Source organism: Rhinoraja longicauda, chromosome 15 (genome assembly GCF_053455715.1).
Source record: "Rhinoraja longicauda isolate Sanriku21f chromosome 15, sRhiLon1.1, whole genome shotgun sequence".
NCBI classification, from domain to species: domain Eukaryota; kingdom Metazoa; phylum Chordata; class Chondrichthyes; order Rajiformes; family Arhynchobatidae; genus Rhinoraja; species Rhinoraja longicauda.
In genome coordinates, this window is record NC_135967.1 from 2,344,260 (window position 1) to 2,365,993 (window position 21,734).

Here is a 21,734-nt window from a genome sequence, read left to right on the forward strand (position 1 = left end):
CCCCATGCACTGCCAAAATATTAAATTAAACAAATATTAAATTTGCCGCAAAACTTGTATTTCGTGCACGGGCAGTCCAGGCGTCAGTTAACGTGTTGCCCTCGGAAGTCCTGATGAGGGTCTGATCGCTTTCCTGGCAGTGCTACCGGGCTGATCCCCGCCGACTAGAGATTTGCCAAATCTGCCAGAAATGCAATAGGGCAGATGTGCTCGCCGCCTCTATCGTGACGCATGCCACCGTGTAGAGTTACAACACACCGGAGCGGTCGGTGTCTGCCTTGGCTGCCGTGGGGCCACGATACCAGCCCGCAAAGTTGGCCTCGGAGGTCGGCTATGGGAATTCGACCTGTTGGTACGAAGCCCCGATGAGGTGGAGATCGGCCGCTACACCCGGCCTAGGCGGCATGTTTTCGGATGGACTTCCCAGGGATTGCAAGTGTGCCCCCCGTTATTTTGTCATGATTAAAGGAGGTGCCAGACCATCAGTTGCCAGAAAATCAGTGGTGGACTTGTACTTATAACATTAGAATGTGATTCATGATTAATTCAATGCACAATAAATGCATATTCATTGCCTGATAAGTAGAAGAGGTAGTGACTCTCAAGGCAGACACACAATGCTGGAGTAACTCAGCGGGACAGGCAGCATCTCACGAGAGAAGGAATGTACCCTTCTTCAGACCTGAAACGTCACCCATTCCTTCTCTCCTGAGATGCTGCCTGTCCCGCTGAGTTACTCCAGCATTCTGTGTCTACCTTCGATTTAAACCAGCATCTGCAGTTCCTTCCTACACACCTAGTGACTCAAAATAAGTCAGGAAATGCAGCCTGATTAATCAGTTGCGGACTGGTATCCACATGAAAGACCAAAAGTGTATTTATAATGCAAACATCACCAAAGTTTGTTTTAGATCACTTTAAATGCTGCATTGTTTTCCTGTGCATTCACTCACAACTGTTCTTAATATATTTTGAACTAATATTCTACATCCATGTTATAAGAATAGAGGAACTTCATTACATAACATTGCACACAACATAAAATGCTTTTAATATTGTTTTTCTTTAAAGTCACCACTAAATGCAAAGTTGTCTTTTAACTGCAGCATAGGTCACACATGATCGTGGCTTGCAGGTATTCAGTGTTTCAGGGCATCACGATATATCAGAATCATAGAGTGATACAGTGTGAAAACAGGCCCTTCAGCCCAACTTGCCTACACCGGCCAACATGTCCCAGTTACACTAGTCCCACCCACCCGCGTTTGGTCCGTATCCCTCTAAACCTGCCCTATCCTTGTACCTATTTAACACTTTCTTAAACACTGGGATAATCCCTGCCTTAACTACCTCCTCTGGCAGTACATTCCACCACCCTTTGTGTGAAAAAGTTACCCCTCAGATTCCTGTTAAATCTTTTCCCCTTCACCTTAAACCTCTGTCCTCGATTCACCAACTCTGGGCAAGAGGCTCTGTGCATCTACCCGATCTATTCCTCTCATGATTTTGTACACCTCTATAAGGTCACCCCTCAACCTCCTGCGCTCCAAGGAATAGAGTGCCAGCCTACTCAACCTCTCCCTATAGATCAGACCCTCTAGTCATGGCAACATCCTCGTAAATCATCTCTGTACCCGTTCCCACTTGGCAACATCTTTCCTATAACATGGTGCCCAGAACTGAACACAATACGCTGAATGTGGCCTCACCAACGTCTTATACAGCTGCAACATGACATCTCAACCCTCTATACTCAATAATCTGGCTGATGAAGGCCAATGTATGAGTCTACACCTTGAACAACTCGCCGATGTATACATCTTATTCATTGATGAGACCAAACATAGACTGGGCAATCGTTTCGCTGAACACCTTCGCTCAGTCCGCCTGGACCTACCTGATCTCACAAGTTTGCAAGTTATATGAATAGAATCAGGCTATTCAGCCCATCGAGTCCACTCTGCCATTCAATCATGCTTGATCTCTGCCTCCTAATCCCACTGTCCTACCTTCTCCCCATAACCCTTGACACCCATTCTAATCAAGAATTTGTCTATCTCTACCGTAAAAATATCCACTGACGGCTTCCACAGCCCTCTGTGGCAATGAGTTCCACAGATTAACATCCCTCTGACTATAGAAGTTTCCCCTCACCTCCTTTCTCAAAGAGCGCCCTTTAATTCTGAGGTTATAACCTCTGGTCCTAGACTCTGCAGGGACTCTCCCAGTTGCCAAACACTTTAATTCCTCTTCCCATTCCCACACTGACCTGTCCTAGTTCGCCATTGTCGGAGTGAGGCCAAACGCAAATTGGAGGAACAGCATCTCATTTTGCTTGGGCAGCTTACAACACAGTGGTATGAATATTGATTTCTCTAACTTCAAGTAACCCTTGCATCCCACCTCTGACCATCCCTCCCCCACTCTAGTCGTACCAGCTTCAAAGTCGTCTTGTTGAGTTTCATTGTACTCGTTTTCACCTAGGCCACAGTTAACAATGGCCTGTTTTCTTTATCATCGTTACTTTTTTGCATATCTCTCATTCATTTGTCTATATCTCTCTACATCACTGTCTATACAATATCTCTCGTTTCCCTGACACCCAGTCTGAAGAAGGGTCTCGACCCGAAACGTCACCTATTCCTTTTCTCCAGAGATGCTGCCTGCCCCACTGTTACTCCAGCTTTTTCTGTCTATCTTCGGTTTAAACCAGCTTCTGCAGTTCCTTTCTACACTTCAGTATTGCCCCTCAGGACAATAAAGCCTCTACTTAACATATTATTGAAGTGGACTAGGTTAAATTTCATAAAAGCTCAGCATTTAGTTTTTTCTGATTCTTTTCTCAGGACCCTGCTTGTTTCATATTTGAGACCACATACCTCCTTTTATGTTGCAGAAATAATTTTGATGAAGGGGAAGAAAACGTAGAAAACATAAAGCATATTTTGACAAAAAAAATAATTTGTGCTGTATTATAATATCAGAGTGACCAAAAACTTGTATTCCCAGCTTCTAGGTAATAATAGTCCATCTATCTTTTATTCTGCGTGTAAGAGTTACATTATGTTTTTCAGTTGATCTATAGTTCAATCTGGTCCAGGCCACTTTTTTTACGCTGGAGTCCTGACTGAAGGTCATTTAAAGTCAGGTGCATTATTTAAAGCAACTGACCTATTTATCAGTTGGAAAGATGCAGTCCATGGTAGTTCATTGGTATCAAAACATAATTGCACATCGGACATTATATGCATATTGTAGATACAAAGAACTGCAGATGCTGCTTTACAAAAATAGATATAAAGCACTAGAGTAACTCAGCGGGTCAGAAGCATCTCTGGAGAACACGGAGAGGTGACGTTTTGTTCCCAAATCTTCTCCACAGTTGCTGCCTGACCTGCTGAGATACTCTAGCAGGATGAAAACTAAACAGATTTCAGGAGACAATTTCTATAAACAATTGCATTGTCTTGTGCATACTTGAACTTGTTATTTTTTTGCAAATCTTTTTCCTCAATGATGTACATTGAAATAGTGCATGTATATATTTTGCAATGAAAAGCCTCAAATTTTTGAGTAGCAGCACAAAATAAGTATGTACCATATAGCAACTTCACCTTTCAATGAAAGTAGTTGCATGCTGTGGCAAGCAGGAGATGCTGTCGTATGGGATTGTGAAATCAGCCTGATCTCTGTTTTATATTAAAGCCGTCTGTGCAACAAGCATTTTATGTCTCTTATTTTGAGGGATAATTGGATTTTGTATTGCAGCTATTTCAAGTATTTGAGTGGGAGGGTGATTGTTATCCAGTTGCTAATGAGATTTAAATGTCTCTTTGCTAATCCTTTCCTGTAAAACAAATGCTGTTTGGGGAACGACCTTGCATGCCAATGCTCAACTTCATTCTTTAACCTAAGTAAAGCTAACGTTTCTGGTTCATCTATTGATCAGAAACATTATCTCTGTTTTTCTCTCCACAACAGCTGCTTTACCTGCTGAATGTTTCCATCACCTTCTGTTCTTTTAGATTTCCTCAGCGTTTTACTTTTATCTTTGCACTTTAAAATATTTATAACTCTAAAGCAGTGCTTCTTTTAGAACGGCACTAATCTGTTTTCACTATCTGGTTTCTCTACGCACTTTGTTTTCACACTGGCGTGGTCTACCTTATTTAGATTAACTGATTATTTATTGTCATTGCTGTTACATGAGATGTGCCTTTAAGTGTAAAATGCAATCTATAAAGCTGCAGCAAGTAAAAATGTTATTGTTCCTTTTCCGATCCAGTGCATATGGCAAATGAAGACTTTTGACTTGATTCTCTTGATTTAGATCGCAAGCATGTTATTAGAGAATGGAGCAGACCCCAATATTACAGATAACATCCACTCTACTCCTTTGCATAGAGCTGCAGCGAAAGGAAATTTCCATCTTGTACAGCTTCTGCTGAAGCACAGCGCCTCGACAAACCTCCAGGATCTGGAGGGAAACACACCACTGTAAGTTCCACTCTGTTATCAGGAGTCCATGTGGGATAAATGTATTGACAAATAAGGGTCAAACCTGAAGAAGCTTAAGCATCTTTAGGTCCTCACTTATTCCTGCCTTTGTCATCGGTAGACGTGTAACAAATAATAGAGTTGAGGGATTTTAAACACCTTGGAAATATCAATTTGGTGTATATCTCAGTATCATTCATTTGCCACCCTACAACTCCAGGACTGCTTTGATCGCACCGACTGGGACCTGTTTGCACAACAGGCCACCTACGGTTCAGAGGTAGACTTGGAGGAATACGCATCCACTGTGCTCTCCTACATCAACTGCTGTGTGGAGAATGTCACGGAGGACAAGGAGATAAAGATGTTCCCAAACCGGAAACCCTGGATGAACAAGGAGGTACAGAACCTGCTGAGGGCACGCAACAATGCCTTTAAATCTGGTGACACTTCAGCATACAGTGTTGCCAGGTCAAACCTGAACAAAGGTATTAAAAGGGCCAAAGACACCCACAGGCAACGGGTGGAAGACCACTTCAACACCACGGACACCAGAAGCATGTGGCAGGGTGTCAGGGACATCACTGGCTACAAGAGCAGCCCTGCCTGCCCCCACAGCGATATGGCACTGACCAACGAGCTTAACACCTTCTTTGCCCGCTTTGAAACTGGCAAAACCACCTTGAGTGAAAGAACCCTAGCCGAGGCGGTGGGACAGGTCTTGCAACTGAGCACACAGGAGGTACAACGCGCTCTGCAAAGGGTCAACCCACGCAAGGCTGCAGGACCGGATGGAGTTCAAGGAAGAGTACTGAAGGACTGTGCTGAACAGCTGGCTGAGGTATTCACCAGGATCTTTAACCTGTCATTATCTCTGGCTACGGTCCCCAAGTGCCTGAAGTCGGCTATCATAGTTCCGGTGCCGAAAAAAGCCAAGATCTCCAACCTGAACGACTACCGCCCGGTTGCCCTAACGCCGATAGTCATGAAGTGCTTTGAGAGGCTGGTCCTCTCACACATCAAATCCAGCATCCCTGACTCACTGGACCCATATCAATTTGCATACAGGGCAAATAGATCCACAGAGGACGCCATCTCTCTGGCTCTTCACACTGTCCTGACTCACCTAGAGAGACAGGGCACGTACGTGAGGATGCTATTCATAGACTATAGCTCCGCCTTCAACACGGTCATCCCCACCAAGCTCATCACCAAACTCCACCAGCTAGGCCTCAGCTCGTCATTATGTGACTGGATCCTGGACTTCCTGCTGGAACGACCGCAGGCAGTGAGAATGGGCCCGCACCTGTCCTCCACTATCACCCCGAGTACCAGCACACCACAGGGCTGTGTTCTGAGCCCCATGTTCTACTCCCTCTTCACACACGACTGTGTTCCTGCATTCGACACCAACACCATTGTCAAGTTTGCAGACGACACAACGGTGATCGGGCTTATCACCAACGGGGATGAAACAAACTATAGAGCGGAGGTGCAGAACCTGGCGGACTGGTGCTCGGATAACAACCTGTCCCTAAATACCACCAAGACCAAGGAGCTGATCATCAACTTCCGTAGGTCACATAACGGGGAATATGCCCCGATCTCTATCAACGGGGACAGTGTGGAGAGAGTGTCCAGCTTCAAGTTTCTGGGCACTCACATTTCGAAGGACCTAACATGGTCCAATAACACTGCTGCGCTGGTCAAGAAGGCACAACAAAGACTGTTCTACTTAAGAACACTGAAAAAGTCTGGTCTACCCCAACAGCTGCTGACGACCTTCTACCGCTGCACCATAGAGAGCATCCTAACGCATGGCATCCCTGTGTGGTACCTCAGCTGCACGGAGGCAGAAAGGAAAGCTCTACAGCGAGTAGTCCATAGAGCTCAGAGGGCCATCGGAACACAGCTACCAGACTTGGAGGGCATCTACAACACACGATGCCTCAGAAAAGCCACCAGCATCCACAAAGACTCTTCACACCCCTGCAACAGTCTGTTCGAACTCCTTCCATCGGGCAGACGATACAAGGCCTTCTACGCCCGCACCTCCAGACTCAGGAACAGCTTCATCCCCAGGGCCATAGCTGCTATGAACCGGTCCTGCTGAGCCGGATGGCCACAACGCATAGATCAACTTGCACTTTACCCTGTCTAAAACTGTTACAATTGTTTCGTTTCGTTGGGTTGCTGTTGTCTAAATTACTTAAATTATTGCATCGTATGGGAGGCGCATTCCCAATCTCGTTGTACCCCTGGGTACAATGACAATAAAGATATATTGTATTGTATTGTATTAAGCGGATTTTATGAAAAGTTAACGTTTTCTGTTAAGATTGATTACTCCTTCAGAGAGATTTCTGTTAGAAAGGGAGTTAGAGTATAAGATGCAGCAGATAGTTATTTTTGTCCTGTATGATTTTATACTGCAAATTTGAAAACAATCATTGAATCGCCGGGATACAATGAAAAGAGATTGAAAATACCCCCAAATTCCAGCACCTTCCTTCCTTCCCATAAACTGATTACGCTGTCACACCCCGTATGGTATTCCATGGAAGATCCACAAATGGGGTTTGAAGGTCTAAATCCCCCGTGTACATGGGTCTTCAACTGTCATGTGCAAGAGATTTGCTTTTTTTAATTACATTTATTGGTTTAGAAATTTCATATTACTTCCGAACTACACTTTCATCTCTAACTTTCTACTTGTACACATAATTCAATCACAGGCATTCTCTGAATATACAAGTAAAACTCTGAAAACAAGTTCTGGTTACTTGAAAATTTGATTCACTGCTTTGTGGGCATAGTTTTAATTTTTACACCCACCTTTCACAATCCAGCACACTGTAACAAATGCCAGGGAACATTTAGTGTTGCATTTGATCTCTGTAAACCTTGCTCAGGTTTCCAGCAATATTCTTTTATTGCCCATTTTTAATTTCTAGGGTCCACTCTCCTAAACACTGCAGTTCCTGTAGAGGCAGCAGTGGTATGAATATTGATTTCTCTCACTTCAGGTAGTCCATGCATTTCCTCTTTCTCTATCCCTCCCCCACCCAAGTCGCACTAGCTTCACATTTTCACCCTATAAACTGCTTACAATGGCCCGTTTTCTTTATCATTGTTACGTTTTTGCATATATTTCATTCGTTGTTCTTTAACTCTCCACATCATCGTCTATATCTCTCGCTTCCCTTATCCCTAACCAATCCGAAGAAGGGTCTCGACATGAAACATCGCCCATTCCTTCTCTCCAGAGATGTTGCCTGTCCCGCTGAGTTACTCCAGTTTTTTTGTGTCTATCTTTGGTTTAAACCAGCATTTGCAGTTCCTTCTTACACAGTCCCGTTGGGCAGGAAGGAACTGTGATATATTTCTAAGTAAGGGTAGTATACATCAACATTAACCTTATGACAACCTTCTGCACTGTTATTCAGTCCATTGCATCCATGCCAACTCATTAGGGAGAGCAATCCCATTCATACCCTCCATTTCCCTCTTGCAGCATTCCCCGCTCCCCAACCCAATCATGATGTCCTCTAACCTGTATGTAATGGCATAAGGGATATCTATTCCTCTTCTGTAAATTGTCCCTAGAGTGTAGGATATGGGGTGGTCACTGATCGGCGAGGGCATGGTGGGCCGAAGGGCCTGTTTCCACGCTGTATCTCTAAAGTAAAGACTAATGTAAAATGCACTGCACTTGTAAACAGTAAGTACCGCAGCCATGATGTAGTGGCAGAATGAATCATTAGGGTTGTGGGTGATGGGTGGTCAAAGAAAATAATGTAAGCCTTTGAATACATCTGTTACAAATGTTTAAATATGTTTAGAAATCCTTTCATCAGCCCTGTGAGGATTATGCTTTACATTAGCAAAGGCCCACACTGACAATTTGTGCTCAGGAGATCTGATGGCATGCTGTTTTAAAAAGACAAATCACATGGCTGCTTGTAAACTAGATTATTGAATAGGATTTTTCAAAATACCTCATTTGCTAATTTTAATCTAACCATGGTGGAAATTTCTAATTTAGAAGTAATTATTTTGTGATCATGAAATTTTGTTTACTTGTCACTTCGTTGGTCCTGTGCCAACCGACACATTGTGATTGTAGGCTTTTAGCTTCCATATACTTCAGACACCAGACTGCATCATCCTTTAGGCAGCACAGTGGTGTGGCTGGTAAAGCTGCTGTTACTGCTCCAGCAATCCTGACACCCAACCCTCACCCTCTGTGTTCACCCTGTGACCACAGGGCTTTCCTTTGTCTTGTTTGGTTTCCCCCCTCATTCCAAAAATGCAGGTTGGTAGGTCAATTACGTTGTAAATACACTGTAGTGCGGAGAAATTAATAGAGGAATAAAGCTAATTCGGGTAAGATTTGTATAAAAAAGCCAAAAAGATAGTTGCTGGCCAGTAAGGACCAGGCAGGGTGATGGACCGGTTTCTTTGCTATTTATCTCTCTAACTCTGTGACCATTAGTGAGTGCATGCATTTGCATTCTACAAATTGGGCTCTGCCTTTACTTGTTAATTACATAAGTAAAGCATTCCACGGCCCAAATGGAAATAGAAATTTACAATTCCAGTTCAGCTTAACAAAAGGTTCCCAACGTTCTTCAGATGCCTGAGCAAAGGCAGATCAGCCAGTATCTGTGGCGGGAATGGACAGGGAATGTTTCAGTTTCGGACACTTCTTCAGACAATGTAGTAGGGGGGAAAGAGCTGGAAAAGAGAGGTGGGGATGGGAACAAAGCGTGGCAAATAATCACAGGTGGGGAGCAGTGAGAGAGGATCTTGCAGGAAATTAGGAAAGGTGTCCAAGGAAATTAGTCTAAAAAAATGAAGACATGGCTAATAACATATAACATATATAACAAATAACAACTACAGCATGGAAACAGGCCTGTCCGGCCCTACCAGTCCACGCCGACCATTCTCCCTGACCTAGTCTCATCTACCTGCACTCAGACCATAACCCTCCAATCCCCTCCTATCCATATACCTATCCAATTTACTCTTAAATAATAAAATCGAGCCAGCCTCCACCACTTCCACCGGAAGCCCATTCCATACAGCCACAACCCTCTGAGTAAAGAAGTTCCCCCTCATGTTACCCCTAAACCTTTGTCCCTCAATTCTGAAGCTATGTCCCCTTGTTGGAATCTTCCCCACTCTCAAAGGGAAAAGCCTACCCACGTCAACTCTGTCCGTCCCTCTCAAAATTTTAAAAACCTCTATCAAGTCCCCCCTCAACCTTCTACGCTCCAAAGAATAAAGACCCAACCTGTTCAACCTCTCTCTGTAGCCTAAGTGCTGAAACCCAGGCAACATTCTAGTAAATCTCCTCTGTACCCTCTCCATTTTGTCGACATCCTTCCTATAATTTGGCGACCAGAACTGCACACCATACTCCAGATTTGGCCTCACCAATGCCCTGTACAATTTCAACATTACATCCCAACTTCTATACTCGATGCTCTGATTTATAAAGGCAAGCATACCAAACGCCTTCTTCACCACCCTATCCACATGAGATTCCACCTTCAGGGAACAATGCACAGTTATTCCCAGATCCCTCTGTTCCACTGCATTCCTCAATTCCCTACCATTTACCCTGTACGTCCTATTTTGATTTGTCCTACCAAAATGCAGCACCTCACACTTATCAGCATTAAACTCCATCTGCCATCTTTCAGCCCACCCTTCCAAAAGGCCCAAGTCTCTCTGTAGACTTTGAAAATCTACCTCACTATCAACTACTCCACCTATCTTAGTATCATCTGCATATTTACTAATCCAATTTGCCACACCATCATCCAGATCATTAATGTAAATGACAAACAACAGTGGACCCAACACAGATCCTTGGGGCACTCCACTAGACACTGGCCTCCAACCTGACATACAATTGTCAACCGTTACCCTCTGGTATCTCCCATTCAGCCATTGTTGAATCCATCTTGCAACCTCACTATTAATACCCAACGATTTAACCTTCTTAATCAACCTTCCATGTGGAACCTTGTCAAATGCCTTACTGAAGTCCATATAGACAACATCCACAGCCTTGCCCTTATCAATTTCCCTGGTAACCTCTTCAAAAAATTCAAAAAGATTAGTCAAACATGACCTTCCAGGCACAAATCCATGTTGACTGTTTCTAATCAGGCCTTGATTATCCAAATAATTATATATATTGTCCCTAAGTATCTTTTCCATTAATTTTCCCACCACAGACGTCAAACTAATAGGTCTATAATTGCTAGGTTTACTTTTAGAACCTTTTTTAAACAAAGGCACAACATGCGCAATGCGCCAATCTTCCGGCACCATCCCTGTTTCTAATGACGTTTGAAATATTTCCGTCATAGCCCCTGCTATTTCTGCACTAACTTCCCTCAATGTCCTCGGGAATATCCTATCAGGACCTGGAGACTTATCCACTTTTATATTCTTCAAAAGTGTCCGTACCTCCTCTTCTTTAATCCTCCTAATTTCCATCACTACTCTACTTGTTTCGCTTACCTCACATAATTCAATATCCTTCTCCTCGGTAAATACCGAAGAAAAGAAATTGTTTAATATCTCCCCCATTTCTTCCGGCTCAGCACATAGCTGTCCACTCTGACTCTCTAATGGACCAATTTTATCCCTCACTATCCTTTTGCTATTGACATATCTGTAGAACCCCTTGGGGTTTACTTTTACATTACTTGCCAAAGCAGCCTCATATCTTTTTTTCGCTTTTCTAATTTCCTTTTTAAGATTCCTTTTACATTCTTTATATTCCTCAAGAACCTCATTTACTCCCTGCCGCTTATATTTATTGTATATCTCCCTCTTTTTCCGAACCAAGTGTCCAATTTCCCTGGAAAACCATGGCTCTTTCAAATTATTATTCTTTCCTTTCCACCGAACAGGGACATAAAGACTCTGTACTCTCAAAATTTCACCTTTAAATATCCTCCATTTCTCTATTATATCCTTTTCATAAAACAACAATTTCCATTTCACTCCTTTTAAATCCTTTCTCATCTCCTCAAAATTAGCCTTTCTCCAATCCAAAATCTCAACCCTTGGTCCAGATTTGACCTTCTCCATAATGATATTGAAACTAATGGCATTATGATCACTAGACCCAAAGTGCTCCTCAACACATACCTCCGTCACCTGACCCATCTCATTTCCTAACAGGAGGTCCAACACTGCCCCTTCTCTGGTAGGCACCTCTACGTATTGCTGCAAAAAACTATCCTGCACACATTTTACAAACTCCAAACCATCCAGCCCTTTAACAGAATGTGATTCCCAGTCTATATACGGAAAATTGAAATCACCCACAATCACCACTCTGTGCTTACTACTAATATCTGCTATCTCCTTACATATTTGCTCTTCCAATTCTCGTTCCCTATTTGGCGGTCTATAATACACCCCTATAAGTGTTGCTAAACCTTTCTCATTTCTGAGTTCCACCCAAACAGCCTCCTTAATCGAGCCTTCTAGTCTGTCCTGCCAAAGCACTGCTGTGATATCCTCCCTGACAAGCAATGCAACACCCCCACCTCTTGCCCCTCCGATTCTATCACATCTGAAACAATGAAATCCTGGAATATTTAATTGCCAATCGCAACCCTCCTGCAACCATGTTTCACTGATCGCCACAACATCATACTTCCAGATGTCAATCCAGGCTCTAAGCTCATCCACCTTTCTTACAATGCTCCTAGCATTAAAATATACACATTTAAGGGACCCATCATTTCTTATTCTCAGTTTATTTCTTTTCCCTTCTTTCTCTCCTACATATTGGGTCTGAGTGTTTCCCTTTTCTGCCTCCTGCCTCACACACTGCCTATTAGCTATCTGTGTTTGAGTCCCTCCCCCCAACCGTACTAGTTTAAAGTCTCCGCAGTTATTTTAGCAAATCTCCCCGCCAGGATATTGGTTCCCCTCGGGTTCAGATGCAACCCGTCCTTTTTGTACAGGTCATACTTCCCCCAGAAGAGGTCCCAATGATCCAGAAACTTGAAACCCTGCTCCCTGCACCAGTTCCTCAGCCACGTATTTATCCTCCACCTCACTCCATTCCTATTCTCACTATCGCGTGGCACAGGCAGTAAGCCTGAGATTATTACTTTGGAAGTCCTTTTTTTTAACTCTCTTCCTAGCCCCCTGAATTCTCCTTTCAGGACCTCTTCCCTTATCCTACCTATATTGTTGGTACCTATATGTACCACGACCTCTGGCTCCTCTCCCTCCCCTTTCAGGATATCCTGGACACGCTCAGACACATCCCGGACACCGGCACCAGGGAGGCAAACCACCATCCGGGTCTCCCGACTGCGTCCACAGAAACGCCTATCTGACCCCCTCACTATAGAGTCCCCTATTACTACTGCTCTCCTCTTCCTTTCCCTACCCTTCTGAGCAACAGGGCCGGACTCCTTGCCAGAGGCCCGGGCACCGTCGTTGCTGTAGGTAGGCTGTCCCCCCCAACAGTACTTAAACAGGAGTACTTATTTCCAAGGGGTACAGCCACCGGGGTACTCCCTAGTCACTGCCTCTGTTCCTTGCCCCCCCTAACAGTGACCCACTTGTCTACCTCCCGTGGTCTAGGAGTGACCACCTCCCTGTAACTCCTATCTATAACCTCCTCACTCTCCCTGATCAGACGGAGGTCATCAATCTGCCGCTCCAGGTTCCTAATACGGTCCCTTAGGAGCCCCATCTCGTCACACCTGGCACAGATGTGGATGTCTGGAAGACTATCAGACTCCCAGATTCCCCACATCTGACACCCAGAACAAAAAACTGCCCTGGCAGTCATACTCTCCAAACAAGGCCCCGCGCTCGGTTACTAAACCTACCGCCCGGCCGCTACTCCAACCGCTCCAACCGCCCACCCAAAAGAACTGAGTGATCTCCTGGGAGAGGCGAAAAAACGGATAAAAAACCCAGGCCAATTTGGGAAAAAATCCGGGAAATTCCTCTCCGACCCCAAGCTAGGCGATCGAAACTAGTCCGGGAGATCACACAGGTCTTACTCCTTACTATCCCCACACAATCCCCACACAATCCCCACACACTACTTCCCAAGCAACACAGCTAGGTGCTGCTGCTTGCTGCTGCTGCTTGCTGCTGCTGCTTGCTGCTGCTGCTTGCTGCTGCTGCTTGCTGCTGCTGCTACTGCTGATTTAATCAATTATGATTGATATACAAGCAGTTGGATCCTACGATTAGTATTTGTCCTATGATTAGTATTTTATCATTGGAGTTTAGTTTAGAGATATAGCGCGGAAACAGGCATTTCGGCCCACCGAGTCCGCACCGACCAGCGATCCCCGCACATTAATACTATAGGACACTAGGGACAATTTACATTTTATACCAAACCAATTAACCTGCAAACCTGTACATCTTTGGATTGTGGGAGGAAACCGAAGATCTCTGAGAAAACCGACGCAGGAACGTACAAAACTCTGTACAGACTGCACCTGCAGTCAGGATTGAACCCGGGTCTCTGGCGCTGTAAGGCAGCAACTCTACCACTGCACCACCGTGCCGCCCAGTTCAGTTAAATTACGTTCTTCCTCAATTGGATTGCATTTGCAACCACTTTCAGGTTGATTCATATTCCTCCAGAAATTCACCTGGGTGCTTCTAGTCACTTTTCACCCTTGTTGGCGTGACATCATTTCTGATCATTTGTTCGTTGGATTACCATTGGATTTTGCTGAAACAGCTAGGTCCTTATAATGTATTATAAATTGGATCCCAATATGTTACATCCAATGCACCTTTTGGACTATGAATACAAAATGTAGTAATTGAGGGTGTAGCTTCATATGTTTAACATATCAATAACCCCCTGTCAACTTCTCTACATCGGCGAGACCAAGCGCAGGCTCGGCGATCGTTTCGCTGAACACCTTCTCTCAGTCCGTCTTAACCAACCTGATCTCCCGGTGGCTCAGCACTTCAACTCCCCCTCTCATTCCTAATCTGACTTTTCTGTCCTGGGCCTCCTCCATTGTCAGAGACCCAGCGCAAATTGAAGGAATAGCACCTCATATTTCGCTTGGGTAGTTTACACCCCAGCGGTATGAACATTGACTTCTCCATCTTCAGATAGTCCCTGCTTTCCCTCTCAATCCCCTCCCCTTTCCGAGTTCTCCCACTAGTCTTCCTTCTCCGACTACATCATATCTTTGTCCCGCCCCCTCCCCTGACATCAGTATGAAGAAGGGTCTTGACCCGAAACGTCACCCATTCCTTCTCTCCCTAGATGCTGCCTGACCCGCTGAGTTACTCCAGCATTGTGTGTCTACCCCCCTGTCAACTCCAGGCCTCTAATTTCCAATGGGACACTCCATTTTTGCTTGCAAGATGAACCTCAGAAAATGATTTTTTTATTGTCCAAGAACTTTTAGGTGGATTTACAAATGGAGGTTGGCAAATCCTGTGAGGACATTCTACCTAATATCTTTTACCAGGCCTGACATATTACAAAGTCCATTTATTGATGAGGGGTGGGAGGAAGCTCAAGTTGATGGGTAATAGAAGAGTATTAAAGTTGGGTTTCTACAGCATTTGTGGTATTCGAATGTACCATTTTGCTAAAATTCTTTGAATTCTAGCATCGAGCTTTCCTGAAGGAAGGAAATAGATGTCAGCGTTATGGTTCTTGCACTATGTAAATTGATTCGACACAGGTCGGCTTGTTTGGGCCTCTGAAGAAAGCTATGAAATCTTTCTTAAGCTGAACTGGAATTGTAAATTTCTGTTTCAATTTGGGCCTGGGAATGATTGACTTACTTATATAATTGACAAGTAAAGGTAGACCCAATTTGCAGAAGGCAGCAAATGCCTGCTGCAGAAATTGTCACAGAGTCATAGAGAGGTAATAGCCCAGAAATAGGTCCATCATCCTACCTGGTCTGTACAACTATCTTTATGTTTTTTGTATACAAATCTTACCCAAACTAATTGTATTCCTCCTTCAATTCCCCCTCACAACCACAGTTCATTCCCAGCTATTATCAGGCAGCTGAACCATTCTGAACCAATTCAAGAGCAGTCCTGGCCTACCATCTACCTCATTGGAGACCCTTGGACTATCTTTTACTGGACTTTATTTTGCACTAAACGTTATTCCCTCATCCTGTATCTGTACACTGTGGACTATGGCTTGATTATAATCATGTAGTGTCTTTTCACTGACAGGATAGCGCACAACAACAAAAGCTTTTCACTGTACCACGGTACGTGACAATAATAAACTAAACTAAAGTATTTACACACTGATATTGATGTAGAGGAAACAAGAATAAATATAGTAACTAATGCCTCAAAATTAATGAAACTCGGGTTAAACAAGCTATAAATTTGACTTTGTGTAGTGCCTGTTATTTCTAACAGTGCACGTTATTGGTCATTATCTGTTCTGTATAAACTATTGAGCTCCCTAATCTTGTGATAAATTTCAATTGTATTTTTCTGGAGAACTGGTGAGAAAATCGTGCAGCTAATGTCCAATTGAGTTTAATGGGGCTGGTAATTTTGGTCTTTTAAAAAAATATGTCTTTAATTTTTAAATACTAATTAATTTTTAAGACATTTCCTCCCTCTTAGATGGAGACTATTATTCAAACTATGAAAGGGAACATAGGAGCTGTGATAATTCTCACTTCTTGGTTCACTTTGTACAGGGGACATTCATCTTATGAATTATTTTAAAATAGAATAATATCCACCATGACCTATTTATAGATGCATTGTAATATTACAATGCCAATAAAAAACCTTAACAAGGTTAAAATATCAGCTAGAGTGTTGAACTGTATGACAACGTGATAAAATCTTGAAACGTGGATGGTTCTGTGTGTTTGTTAACATTGCATGCTGCATTTTGATAACTTTGTCACTGACACTTGACAAGCCTTCATCCTTCATTGTTGCAGTCCGTTGCTTCGGCCACTTTAAACCAAGTTTGAGGAATTTGATATTAAAGTATCTTCTCTAGAGGGAGAATGGTTTCATTCATAGAAACATAGAAAATAGGCGCAGGAGGAGGCCATTCGGCCCTTTGAGCCAGTACCGCCATTCAATGTGATCATGGCTGATCGTCCCCAATCAGTAACCCGTGACTGCCTTCTCCCCATATCCCTTGATTCCACTAGCCCCTAATGCTCTATCTAACTCTCTCTTAAATCCATCCAGTGATTTGGCTTCCACTGCCCTCTGTGGCAGAGAATTCCACAAATTCACAACTCTATGGGTGAAAAAGTTCCTTCTCACCTCAGTTTTAAATGGCCTCCCCTTTATTCTAAGACTGTGGCCCCTGGTTCTGGACTCGCCCAACATTGGGAACATTTTTCCTGCATCTAGCTTGTCCAGTCCTTTTATAATTTTATATGTCTCTATAAGATCCCCTCTCATCCTTCTAAACTCCAGCCTAGTCTTTTCAATCTTTCCCCATATGACAGTCCCGCCATCCCAGGGATCAATCTCGTGAACCTACGCTGCACTGCCTCAATTACAAGGATGTCCTTCCTCAAATTAGGAGACCAAAGCTGTACACAATACTCCAGATGTGGTCTTACCAGGGCCCGATACAACTGCAGAAGAACCTCTTTACTCCTATACTGAAATCCTCCTGTTATGAAGGCCAACATGCCATTAGCTTTCTTCACTGCCTGCTGTACCTGCACGCCAACTTTCAGTGACTGGTGTGCAAGGACACCCAGGTCTCACTGCACCTCCCCCTTACCTAACCTAACACCATTGAGATAATAATCTGCCTCCTTGTTTTTGCCGCCAAAGTGGATAACCTCACATTTATCTATATTATACTTATTCAAAAAGAGACCTAATATTATTCTCCCAAATATTCTACCAAACTGATTCCCTCTGACGCAACAGGTCCCTAAATCTTGCACACCAATGAAACATACCATTCACTGTAACATTTAGCATTCTACTGTAGATAGACACAAAATGCTGGAGTCACTCAGCGGGACAGGCAGCATCTCTGGAGAGAAGGAATGGGTGACGTTTCGGGTCGAGACCCTTCTTCAGACTTTTGTGTCTATCTTCGGTTTAAACCAGCATCTGCAGTTCCTTCCTACACATAGTATTCAATTGTACTGTGTAACATAGAAAAATATGTTTTAAAGACACTTGTTGCATTAATTGGAATAACATTCAATAATGCAGAAAATCTGCCTGTGTGTCATCATCAGAGTTCTGTGTGTGCCAGGTTAGAGTTTTCTTGATTTTTTTCGTTTAAAGATATCTTCATTGATCTGGCAAATTCTTAATAAAGATGTGCTTTATTTAGAACTTCATGAAGTTCCAAATATTTCCTTGTGTTTTGAACTACTTCTGAGATTGTTTGAGGTTTTCCTCGGGTGAATCGCGTGGATAATAAGGCATTAGTGGCCATCCTTGAATAAACACAGCAATCAAACCCCTGGTGGTCTCCCTTGCTGTTGCCAACTTTGTGTAAATAAGCACATCTGGAATTAAAGAAAGCGGGCAAAACAGTAACCAGAAAACACTAAATTGCTATAAAAACCCACGTGGCTCACTAATGTCCTACAGGGAAGGAAATCTGTCATCCTCAAACGGTCTAGCTAATGTGCAACTTCAAACATCAATGTGGTTCACTCACAATAGTCTCCTTAGTTCAGGAGCATTTACATTTGAACATTTAACTCTCACCCTGGCTGCAGTCTCCACATCCTGTGTACAAATAAATAAAACTGCTAACCACAGTGCCTCCCTCCCTGCTTCGTGGACTAATGTAAGCCAAATAACACATACACTTGAAGACAATAATTGAATAATAATTGAATAGGTTTTATTGGCCAAGTATGTACATGTACAAGGAATGTGCCTTGGTGCTCCGCTCGCAAGTAACCACACGACATACAGTAAACAATTAAGAATAAAACATAAAGAATAAAACATTATAGTTTAAACATGTGAATGAAATAAAATACCAGAGCAAAAGGAGGCTACAGACTTTTGGTTATTGAGTAGAGCTATCGCTCGTGGAAAGAAGCCGTTTTTATGTCAGGCTGTGGAGGCTTTGACAGTCTGAATAAAAACGAATGTTAAAATATCTTGTACAACAAATGTAGCAGAGGTGAATTATCTGTGATTTTTTTTTTTAAATGGCTGAATTCTCCATATTTATATTAGGTAACTACTGCTATAAACTCTGGCAATCAGCAAATAGGATGTTGTAAGTAATGTTTTTCCGTATTACATTTGGGATGTAAGTTAAGACCACGTTTTAAACTTTTCCTTTCAGACATTTGGCATGTGACGAAGAACGGGCTGAGGAAGCCACGCTGTTGGTGGAGAACGGAGCAAGTATTTATATTGAAAACAAAGAAGAAAAGACGCCTCTGCAAATGGCTAAAGGTGGCCTTGGCCTGCAGTTGCGTAGGATAATAGAAGGCTCAAATTAAAGTTACTGCAGAAGACTAGTAGCAACCTGCATTTACCTCAACACACTGACTTAGACCACGATGGGGGGAAATAGATTCTGGACATTTGTATATCGCATGCTTTGTTTTCCATACAATATACTACTGGATGGTACATTACCTGAAACTCCTGAAGAATTTAGGCTGGTATGTGAAGTCTCACTAGCATAATGTTGTGCAAATGTGAAACTGCCTGTTGTTAAGTGACCTGCTGCAGCAGTGATAGCAGCTGAGATGGACGAATAAATCCCCTCTTACTTTTGTTCACAGCGTCATAATTGTCCACTGTGCAAAACCAGCACTGTGTTCTTTGTGTACTTTTCCACTATTTCCTGTCTTGCATTTGCTCCCAGTTTTGTAATTCCAGTATTCTAATAAACTACGCTTTATTAGACATTTATTTAGATAAACACAACAATGTTAAACTAAAAATGTTTGCAGCTTTTAAAAAGACAAAACTCTGCTCAACTGCAGTCAAAAATGCTCAAAGGCCGAATGCTTAAGGAATAGTGCTTAACTATGGCAGCATAGTTTTCAACATTGGTTCTGCTTATTTATGAGGATATTTATGTTATATTTCTTGTTTGCCTTTCCATATCTCTTGTTTCCCACTCCCAGTCTGAAGAAGGGTCTCGCCATTCTTTCTCTCCAGAGATGCTGCCTGCCCCACTGAGTTACTCCAGCATTTTGCGTTTTATATTTATGTGGTTTTTCCCATCCCCGAGGCCTATCAAGCCATCCACGTGACATTCCTTTGAGAGTTATAAGAGGTTCAGAAGGAATTTCTCTGCCACAGAAGGTAGTTGAGGCCAGTTCATTGGCTATATTTAAGAGGGAGTTAGATGTGGCCCTTGTGGCTAAAGGGATCAGGAGGTATGGAGAGAAGGCAGGTACAGGATCCTGAGTTGGATGATCAGCCATGATCATATTGAATGGCGGTGCAGGCTCGAAGGGCCGAATGGCCTACTCCTGCACCTATTTTCTATGTTTCTATGAATCACCAATGTGAAAGACTGCTTTTAACAACATTTTAATTTTCAACCTGCCTCGCATTGAACACAATAATGACTTCATTGATAGTCACATTGGATTTCTGCCTCTCTAACTTGAGCGTTATGCAGTCTTTGGGAGGAAACTGTACTAGTTTTTATTTGTGGCACTTTCTAAGGCTACCTGCTAATTTTGAATGGTATTGACATGTTAATTTCATATCAAGTAATGTCCGGTACAATGTGAAAGACTAATGCTAGTTAATAGGAACTTTTATAATCAATTGAAAACAGCAAATAAAGTAATGGTAGACACAAAATGCTGGAGTTACTCAGCGGGTCAGACAGCATCTCGGGAGAGAAGGAATGGGTGACGTTTCGGGTCAGTCTGAAGAAGGGTCTCGATCCGAAACGTCACCCATTCCTTCTCTCCCGAGATGCTGCCTGACCCGCTGAGTTACTCCAGCATTTTGCATCTACCTTTAATTTTAACCAGCATCTGCACTTTTTTTCCTACAAATGAAGTAATGAACTTCTTTGACTTCCATTTTTTTTAAATGTTAGAATATATTTACTTGTTAAATTGTCACCCATCTGTAACTTAGATGAGTTGAAAAGAGGTTATTGAAATAATGTTTAAAATTATTCCTAGTGCTTGCAGGTAGTTTGATCAAAAGCTGTTTTGCTCTGACAACATAATCTCATAATGTGGAAACTGGCTCTTCAACCTACTGTTCCTGTCAGTTTTAATTTGATGCATTAACAGACAATTGCAGACAATTAATGAAAGATAGCCAACTGAAAGGGTGGAGCAGACTGCTTATCCATGCTGACCAACAACTCATCAACACTCATTTCAATTGCCACTACTTGGCCCCTACACTTTTATGCCACAACAATTCAAGTCATAGAGTCATTTAGCACGGAAACAGGCCTTTTGGCCCAACTTACCTTTGCCAACAAATGCACCAACTTCACTAATCGGACCTGTCCACGTTTGGCCCACATCCCTCTAAACCGTTCCTATCCATGTACCTGTCCCAATGTTCTTTAAATGTTGTTACATAACCTGTGTCAACTACCTCAGCTCGCAGCTTGTTCCATATACCCACCACCCTGTGTGTGAAAGCTGCCCCTCTATTAAATCTTGCCTCTCTCTTAACCTTATGTTCCCTAGTTCTTGATTTTTACCCTACTCTGGGTAAAAGACTGTGCATTAACCCATCTTATCCCCTCAGGGTCTTATTTACCTGAGATTACTCCTCATTCTCCTGAGCTTCAAAGAATAAGAGACCTAGCCTGCCCCAGCTCTTCCTCCCAATGTTGGGGGAGACCCGAACCAGGGGCCGCAGTTTAAGAATAAGGGGTAGGCCATTTAGAACGGAGATGAGGAAGAGCTTTTTCACTCAGAGAGTTGTGAAGCTGTGGAATTCTGCCTCAGAAGGCAGTGGAGGCCAATTCTCTGGATGCTTTCAAGAGAGAGCTAGATAGAGCTCTTAATGAAAGTGGAGTCGGGGGATTATGGGGAGAAGGCAGGAACGGGGTACTGATTGTGGATGATCAGCCTTGATCACGGCGAAATGGCGGTGCTGGCTCGAAGGGCTGAATGGCCTCCTCCTGCACCTATTGTCTAATGTCTATTATCTAGCTCAGGCCCACAAGTCCTGGCAACATCCTCATAAATCTTCTTCGCATTCATCCTAATATCCTCAAGTCCTCATATCTAACTAAATGC

The 21,734-nt window shown here is 43.1% G+C and overlaps 1 protein-coding gene across 1 annotated transcript in view; it reads left to right on the forward strand.

The window, feature by feature from the left end:
- Positions 1 to 20,341, forward strand: part of psmd10 (proteasome 26S subunit, non-ATPase 10) — a 32,493-nt gene extending 12,152 nt beyond the window's left edge. Inside the window, exons 4-5 of the mRNA XM_078412102.1 lie at positions 4,331 to 4,497; positions 18,833 to 20,341. Coding sequence (XP_078268228.1) covers positions 4,331 to 4,497; positions 18,833 to 18,992 — 327 coding nt within the window. The 3' untranslated portion in view covers positions 18,993 to 20,341. The remainder of the gene's footprint in view (positions 1 to 4,330; positions 4,498 to 18,832) is intronic.
- The last annotated feature ends 1,393 nt before the right edge of the window (positions 20,342 to 21,734 follow it).